This window comes from Maniola jurtina, chromosome 13 (genome assembly GCF_905333055.1).
Source record: "Maniola jurtina chromosome 13, ilManJurt1.1, whole genome shotgun sequence".
NCBI lineage: Eukaryota > Metazoa > Arthropoda > Insecta > Lepidoptera > Nymphalidae > Maniola > Maniola jurtina.
In genome coordinates, this window is record NC_060041.1 from 7871176 (window position 1) to 7880685 (window position 9510).

At 36.6% G+C, this 9510-nt stretch overlaps 1 protein-coding gene across 2 annotated transcripts; it reads left to right on the forward strand.

Annotated features, from left to right (window-relative positions):
- Positions 1–3094: 3094 nt before the first annotated feature.
- Positions 3095–7999, forward strand: LOC123871407 (cell cycle checkpoint protein RAD1). Of its 2 annotated transcripts, XM_045915189.1 has the most exons (8): positions 3095–3419; positions 3506–3643; positions 4204–4374; positions 4926–5063; positions 5802–5905; positions 6172–6403; positions 6975–7106; positions 7799–7999. In XM_045915189.1, the coding sequence occupies exons 3-8, from the start codon at positions 4282–4284 to the stop codon at positions 7910–7912; spliced, it is 813 nt and encodes a 270-aa protein (XP_045771145.1). In that variant the 5' UTR covers positions 3095–3419; positions 3506–3643; positions 4204–4281; the 3' UTR covers positions 7913–7999. The 2 variants fall into 2 exon arrangements, with proteins under 2 accessions (XP_045771145.1, XP_045771146.1); XM_045915190.1 differs by lacking the exons at positions 3095–3419; positions 3506–3643 and adding an exon at positions 3647–3781.
- The last annotated feature ends 1511 nt before the right edge of the window (positions 8000–9510 follow it).

Consider the following 9510-nt stretch of genomic DNA (forward strand, 5'->3'; position numbering starts at 1 on the left):
ATAACCACAGATTAAATAAAATAAACACAGAGTACAAATAAAAACCAAACAAGTGCGAGTTGTTGCGAGTCAGGCGGCAGGCGTCGCTCTTTTAGGGTTCCGTATATGTGTTTTGGTCACAGCTTACCAACTACTTTAAAAATTGTTGATTTCACTATTATTTTGTTGTTTGAATACACTGTACCTATGTGACCAACCAATCACAATGAGCCTATGTTTTCCGTACTACCTTTTTTTTTTTTTTTTTTTTCTTTAAATCTGGCTTTACTCTGATTAGCCAATGTCAAGTTTGTGATATTTTCAAGTTATTAAATTTATACAAGTATGGACTCCGTCTGCGCCGGCGCCCGCCGACATACGCGCGGCGCCCCTTTAGAGCGCTTCTCAGTCAGTTCCACCACCAAAAAACACCAACTAACACAAAAACCAGCCTCTCTTAACAAAAAAAACACTCCAAACAAGCACAGCACGCGCGCCAGCAAACGCCATCACAGACGAAGTCCCCGTACTACCTTGTTTCCGTGGATAGAGTAGTACGAAAAACAGGTTCGTTTGTGATTGGTTGGCATAGAGATATATCATTGATCCCAAAGACCTTACACTACTAACTAGACTGTGCACCATGGCGAAAAAGTCGGTCCGCATGAAAGGGCTCCCGTTGGTAGTGTGTCCCTTTCTAATTAGGTGACCATGATAAAACAGAACACAGGACATATTGTTTTGTATACTCGGACTTTTAACTAGATGCAGTAAAATGACATTTCGTCTTTTACTAAACTCCAATAAATCTCCTTTTTTACACCTAAATAACTGAAAATATTGTGTACGCATGTACTCGCTACACTGAGTCTATCTGTTTCTCACACAATATTAGGTTAGGTGAAATAGCAAGCAGGTTACACCGTTACCCACGTGCGCCGGCAACTTCGGTCGAGCTTATTGCGTACTCATAAGGGTCAGAAGTACTTTTTTCTTCTCTGTACAATAAGCCGTAGACATACCGTTAATTTGACAACAACCTTACTAACTTTTCACTCCGTATTGAGTCCGTACAAAAAAGCTACATAATATTATTATTAAATGATTGATATGTCAAATGAACGTCATGCATATTCTAGACGAAAAAAAAGACTAAAATTCCAATAATTATTTAATGATTTGTTTTTATACATTGCATTTTCCTAATATAACCAGGAATAAAGTCGTCACATTTAAAATGCGCACTGCAAATAACAGACGATTTTGAGATTTTTCCAGGCACTGCATTTCCCCACATCAATTTCTGACTTTCATTCTTCGGAAACCTACAATACAAGAAATATGATGAGTAACATAGATTAAGTTTCTGTTACTAACAAAACTTCGAGTCAACTTAAGTTAACATAACATAGTGTAACCTTGTTATGTAGGTACCTACCCAAAGGTGTATGCAGAGGTGAATATCACCCACATTACACCAGCTATGTTTAGGACCCGTAAGTAATAGTGGGCAAGTCAAGAGCTTCGCCGTTCGTCGGACAGTATTTCCAACTTCGAACTAAGATTTTTCTATATTAAAAACTAGCTGCCCGACCCAGCTTCGCCCGGGAATTTCGAATAATATTTTTTATAAAACCATCTCCTGATACTAACAAACACAATAAAAAATGAAATATCCAATTTGGTGCCGTCGATCGGAAGCTATTCGCGTACAAACATTTCATTCATTGATTCATTTTTATTATAATAGTAGATTATTAGTATAAATCTCCAATTTAAGTTAGTCGGGACGTATCTGCCTACTTCTACGAAACTAGAAAAATCTTTGATCCACATAATTCATGGTTAACCTAAAGAATATGATTGTTGTTTTTACTTACCTGTGGAAAGAAAAGCTGCTACCAGGATAAAACTCATTTTTGCACCTGTCACACAACTTGAATTCACCATTTTTCATGAAAAACAAACAGGTTTATTATGAAAATGTACACAATCGCAAATCGAAGTACGAAAAACAACCAAGTAAACAAACCACCATATTGCATTTAGTATTACCAGTCCCAAACATTTAAGTACTACTTTTACTCAGTATTATTGGATTATTTTCTAAATACAACGAGATAATTATTATTCATATAAACTGTAGAAATATTAAAATTGAGTTTCAAAGTTTATGGATTGTTCGTTTTGGTAAATCATAAAAATACTAAATATAAAATTTTCTACCATTACTACCAAACCCAATAAATTAGTTGAGCTGGCAAGACGTTAGACAAGGACACACTACCCCCGGAAGCCTTCTCACCAGGACCGCTTTTAGATAGCTACCGATCATAATGGAAATAGCTACCCTAAGTTAATGTAATAGATCTCATTTTAGCCTAACAAAAATTTTTGGTACACAGTCTAGTTAGTAAATGTAAGGTCTTTGATTGATCCATGATTGGTTGGTCATTCAAAATAAGTACACCAACTAACTTTTGTGTTTAGTTAGTTATGTTGTTTTTGTTTTTGTCATTTGTATGGGGTACGTAACAGAGAGAGCCTTCTCTCCGATGGTAGTGTATAGCAGCCTCCCTGAAAAATAATACTAGATTTCTTATTTTAACTAACTTTCTTTAAATTAGACTGCAGAGTAAATTATTAGAGCACCCTTTGGCTACGTAGCCCTATGCTAAAAATAACCATAACCTTTTTCTAATTAACTCTGAACTATAGCCCCTTTGGGCCAAATTAACGGAGCCGCTTCATGCTAGTGACAAACAACTTACAGTGAGCAAGGCAAGCATCGGCCAATACCACAGAGTACTTTTTATATTTTTATACGTATGTATACGATAAGCGTTAGCAAAAAGCAAACACCCGTCCACCTCAGACTAAGTATACATAAGGCCGTTCACACAGTTGCCAGTGCTTGTTGTATGTTGTTGGCCACAAGCATGAAGCGCATCCATAACGAGCCAACAACCACAAAATCATGGACTATTCTTAGACTATTCTAGTGTTAGAAACTGTATTATTTTATCTATCGATAGTTCTAAGTTCGATACAATCGATAGTATTTGCCTTAAGGCGTCAATAGTATTCCTTGTTTTGCGCTATCGATACTAATATAGGTAGTATTGCCACGTGGCAATACTATCGATAGTTTGTAGTAACTATCGGTTTTGCTTTAACTATCGATAGTCTATCGATATTGGACTATCGATAGGCAACTCTAATTTGTCATTGTTGATTGTGCGCTGCGCGGGAAATGGGAATATTCAATATTTGGGAAGCCTTGTTATTGTTTATTTTAATAATTAATTAATCTTAATTTCTTTTATTTAATGTTGACGAATATTTTATAATGAACCATAGTTTTCCCTGTATGAAATTAGTTGCAGACACAGTTTTTGAATTCCTGGAAAAGAGTATTCAAAATTCAACCACTAATAACTGTTAGTCATACCATTCTTTAAAATAAAAATATTTAGCCATTGATTGCGACTCGAGACTTAATTTAATACAGTAAATAAAACTGCAGTTTCAGACGAAGATTTATTGACACTACATTCAGTATATGGATCCGTTTTTCAACGCGCTTTAGACGTTTTGGAAAAACACCCATCAGTTGAAACTTACTCCACTGCCAAGAAGGGTAGAGTATTGATAGAAATTAAAGGTGAGAATGATCGATGCTACAGAATCTTTCCACGTTTGAATTATTGCCCTTGTCTTGCGTTTAGACATCAGGTTATTGAGAAAAGATGCCAGATCACTTGCAAGCACGTTTTAGTTGGAAGAATTGCAAGTATTTTAGGTAAGTATTTATTTGTACATAACTAGCTTATTAGCTCAGCTCAGTTGCCCACAAGATGGTGTAGTGAATTGCTACCAAGATAATATTTTAATTTTTTTATGATTTGAAAGAGTGACTGTTGAGTTTCTAGCAGGCTCTTCTCAGTAGAATCTACATTTTGAGCCGGTGTGTTGTAGATTTGCAGATGTAATAAAAAAAACACCAGGTGTTCGACATGAAATACATGTCGAACATAGCCAGAGTAAAAATAAATGGCTTGCAGCAATTGCCAACTCGTTCCTTACTACCCCACATCTGTTGTGCAGTGATGTCTAGGTACTGATTACCATACAATAACAGGGTCTGATCATCAGCAATAAAAAACTCAACAAAGACCCTAACAGTTAGTCCCTTGAATATACTTAAATGTTATTATTTTGCAGGTAAAACCGTGGACAGGGAGGTGACACATGAACAATACCTGATGTTGATACAGTCTATGTTTGATATTGAATGACAATATGACTGAGGGTACTTCTCAGTATTATTTCACTGCTTCCATGGATTCTGGGAAATCTTTGTACAGCTTATTAAAAGCCATTCAATTCCAAGAGGTATGGTTGTGTATTTTATTTATTAACTTGATGATGCCCGCAGCTTCGCTGGAGTGGATTTTAGTTCTTAAACATTTTGTGGGAACTTTTGATTTTCCAGAACAAAAATTTGCCTATCTGTAGTAGCTTGTCACAGGGATGCAAAGTGTTTCTGTACCTTTCATAAAAACATTTAAATGGATGATTTTTAAAACTCCATGTTTTCACCACAATTTAGGAATGCAATTCCTTACAGGATTAGGGTTGAGCCTTTGAGGAGTTGGGTCCTTGAGTTTGAGGATAAAGATTTTTCTTGGTAGGTAAATACCTCCAATATCAATTATTTATCTGTAACAGAAAGTCCCACCAGTTTTGGTGGACTTGCACTTGAAGGGTTCTGTACCCTTCTCTATTCATTATTTCATATAGTAAATAATATGATTGTCACTTAGTAACTCTTTATATTTAAGAAGGTGATAACTGATAAGTACTTAGAGAGGTTTCTGTATTGCCACTTGCTTTTAACATTTGAGTTTGACTTTCAATAAAAAAATCTTTGTTAATGTTTGCAGTGTGCAGTGTTTTGTGCAATGTCCGAGGGGCTCAAACTGACAGTGGAGGAGGGTAAATGTGTGCAGGCCTCCGCTTATGTTCCTGCTGACAACTTCTCTGAGTACCACGTCAGAGATGACGTTGATGTCATGTTTAAAGTAAGAAATCCATCATCATGATCAACCTATCGCCGGCTCACTACAGAGTACGCGTTTCCTCTCAGAGTGAGAAGGGATTTGGCCATATTCTATCATGCTGACCAAGTGTGAATTGGGTGACTTCACACACCTTTTGAGATCATTATGGAGAACTCACAGGTATGCAAGTTTCTTCACGATGTTTTCTTTCACCATTCAAGCAATTACTTAAAACTTGATATTTAATTACTTGAAACGCACATAAATCGGAAAAGTTAGAGGTGTGTGCCTGGGATCTAACCCCAGACCTCCGATTAGGAGGATCTAACCACTAAGCTATCACAGTTTCTACTAGGCTACTACAGCTTATTTCCATACTTATTTAATATTATAAATGCTAAAGTGTGCCTGTCTGCTAGCTTTTCTTGACCATATCCAAAAATATTTTACTGCAGAAACACTCTATTTATTGCCGAAAAATTGAAAATATATGGCGTTTTACGCCTTGTGACGTAACTTTAAGTTAAAAATTTGGAAAAATCTAAATTTTTGAATATTTTTTTTTGAATAATGAATTCTAGCCTTATAAACTACCGCTATACAAAACATCTAGGTTCTACCTACTATCGATCGATCGACGATGGTTTGGATGAATAGGACCCTTATAATTTTTTTGATTTAGGTAGATAGATTTAGATTAAGTGGTGGTTAATATGGTAAAAGTTAATTATCAATAAAACACAAGGCAATTTTTTTCAGATAAGCATAGCTGTACTCACTGAGTGCCTCAACATATTTGGTGCTAGTGAAGAGTCTAGTTTAAAAATGTATTATAGGAGTGAGGGATCCCCATTATTACTTGTGTAAGTAAATTTTTGACTTTTTCCAGTATAGAAATCTCCTTAGCACACTAATTTATTGGTTGAATGTTAAGATAGTTTGAAGACCAAATAAAATAAATTTATTTGTTGTTATAACAGCAATAGAAATACACATTTGGTGAAAAATTTTAACTCTACCTATTATGGTTCACGAGATATAGCCCACTGACAGACGGACGGAAGGACAGGCAGTGGAGGCCACAGGCTGTAGCTGTAATTATATTATTAAAGTAAGTAAATTAAATTAGTTTGCAGCCTCAATCAGTGACCAACGTGATGACAGACTGTGAGATCTCCACACAAACAGCAGACTCTGTTCTGGAGCTCCGAGACGAGGACGCAACCGAGGTCGCCAAGCTAGTGCTGAAGGCCAACGCCTTCCTCGGCCTGCTGGCGGACCTGGAGCGCTCCTGTGACGTCATCGAGCTGAACCTCTCGCCGGACCATCCCAACGTTAGCATCGTTACCTATGGAATGCAGGTGAATCCTTATTTACCCGCAAACAGCGGACTCTGTAGAGCTTAGAGACGAGGTACCTTTCATAAAAACTTTCAACTCCCATAAGGCGGTTACCCCTTCAGGGTGGAATTTCAAAAAATCCTGTTTGTATCTGTTATAAAAGGAACCTTCTGCTGAAATTTCAAAGTTCTCAATACAGGTTTCTAACCACAGTGGTTTAGGCTCGCGTTGATATATCAGTCAGTGAGGTAGTCAATCACGTTTTTTAATCGATACTCCCAAAATGGAGCAGATCCTCGATTCGGCGGTTTTTAAAAATATGTACAGATACATAGAAGATCCTCTAACTTTTTCGAGGTTTTGTGCGTTTGAATTAACTAAATATTATTGACTTTAATGGTGAAGGAAAACATCCTGAGGAAACCTGCATCCTGAGACTTCCCCATAATGTTCTCGAACGTGTGTAAAGTGCCAATCCATACAAACCTTTCTCATTCTGAGAGAAGACGCGTGCTCAGTAGTGAGCCGGCGATGGAATGATGATGATGAAGATGAGATAGAAAATTATAGACGTGTTTACTGTGTAACCCAGGACAGGTCCTGTATCGAAGTGCCGAAGTCGTCGGACATGATGCAGAGCTTCAGTTGCTCGACGGCGGTCACGCTCAAGTACCAGTTGCCGCACATCAGACTTATCATGAAAGCTCTGGCCATATCCTCGAAGGTCAGCCTACCTTGAGTTATAAAAATACCCTCTCCTTCGTCGCATACCGCATTGCTAAGAATCTTGACCACCAAGATCGTCGGTGTGCTCACAGCATAAAGGTCACTGCACACTTAACGTGTTTTTTTCGTCCCGGACGGGACGGGAGGTTTTCTTGAACTACTATTGGACAACTGAAACGTCCCGTTCCGTTCATTTTATAGTTATCCAATAGTAGTTTGAGAAACCCTCCCGTTACGCATGCAGTGACCTTTAGTGATAGCTGAGTTCAGGGTTCAGACACGTAGAGTGGTTAATAAATTGTAATATTATGCTTCCTAATGGAGGCGGATGTTTTAACCACTAGGCTATCAGGTCGGGGGTTCGATCCAGGGCACACACTTACTTACTTTTCGGAGTTATGAGCTTTTTAAGTAATTAACTATAGTCACTTGCTTGAACGGCGAAGGAAAACATCGTGAGGAAACCTACAGGAAACACCTGTGAGTAATGTTCTCAAAGGTGTGTGAAGTCTGCCAATTCGCACTTGGCTAGCGTGGTAGAATATAGTCAAATTCGTTCTCATTCTGAGAGTAGACTCGTGCTCTGTAGTGAGCCGGCGATGGGTTGATCATGATGATAATGATGTTATATTTTCTTTGGACACCCTTTAGTATAAATACAAAATAATGTGTCTATACAATTTTTTTAAGATGGTGCTAAGGTGCAGCTCAAACGGACTATTGCTTCTGCAATTGAAGTTAGAAAAGGATGATCAACGGCAAATGTTTTCAGAATTCCATATTGTGCCTTTACTAGACGATTAATTAAACTATAATAAAATAAAACTCGTACTATGTGATTTAAATATAACAACCATCGCCGTATTTGAAATACAAAAATTGTTCCTCTTATCTTTTACTTGTTTTATTTTTGTAGGTTTAAAAATTCACACTTCAGTAAATCACTAAGCGTAAAGCGACTAAAGTCACTACTAATATTATAAATGTGAAGGTTTGTAGTTTAATGGGGTGTCCTTCAATTTTGTAAGTAATTTGACGTACTTTTTTAGTTAAATCGATAATTTAAAATGGTTAGCAAACTTAAAACTAACAGTGGATGTGGATTTTACGAATTTTGGAAGACCCTCTTCTTTAATAATTACCAAGATTTTTTCTATTTTTTTTTTGAAATAAGCATCATCCCAATTTCGGATTCAGACCTGAGGCAGTGCGTGAAGAAGCAATATCTGCTTTCGTCGTACATCAAAATTAACGTGGCGAAAATTTTGTACATAATAATTGCAAGGGGTTCAAATAAAACGAAATATTGTGCAAAATATATTAGTCTATATTTTAATATGTATACCAAATATTACATGCATCTTAGATACGGAATGTTAATTCATTTACCATTAGACAACGAAAATAACACTTACTATAGGCGCAAACGCATTAGGCTTCCTGTACATGAAGCCGGAGCCGCTGTCATTTTGTGTACTCGGTATTTCCACAAAATCAAATCCCGGAAATGCCGTGGCGCTCGAAGCGCGCTCCATTGGTCGAAAGTGACATCGACTTATGCTGCGGCATACCCCACAGTGCTTATGCGTTTGCATTTTTAGTATGCTGATATATACTAAATTCAAAAACATTGACTAATTATGGGTTTGCATGTAATCCATGCTACTATTATAACTGCGAAAGTTTGTCTGTCTGCTATCTCTTCACGGTCCATCCCTTTAACCGATTTAGACAAAATTTGGTACAGATACAGCTTAGAATCTCAGGGACGGACATAGGCTAGTTTTGCCCTCGAAAATCGAAGAGTTTCCATGGTATTTTATAAACCCAAGTCCAAAATGACACTATATGGTGTAGAGATAGCTTGCATCCCGGAGACAAAGCTACTTTTTGTCCCGGAAAATCAGTGTTCCCATTAAGCCTTAAGGATTTTTAGAAAACTAAATCCACATGGGCATCATTTAGTGACTAATAATGAAAAAATAATGTTTCATATTTTGAAGATTTACAATAAAAGCTTAACATTTATGATAACTCCTCCAAGAATTCAAAGGATATTTTTAATAGATATATTAATAGATATTCAATTCCAACAACATTTTATTCTATATTTTTACATTCAAAACGATTTCATATCGTTTATTGGTTTGATCTAATACTACCCTAATATTAGTCTTTAAGTCAGTTCAGAATTATCATTTCATATTTCCTATATCTTAATACTTTAAGCATGTAATTCTTATTGGTTTCGGAAATGGCTGTAACGATTTGGATGAAATTTTGTAATCAGAAAATATTTTTCTTTACAAATTTATCTAGATAGGTATCATCCATGAGAAAATGCGTTTTCTCTTTAAAAAAAACTCTAAAAAACGGTGATTATAAAACTTAAGTTTTGAGAG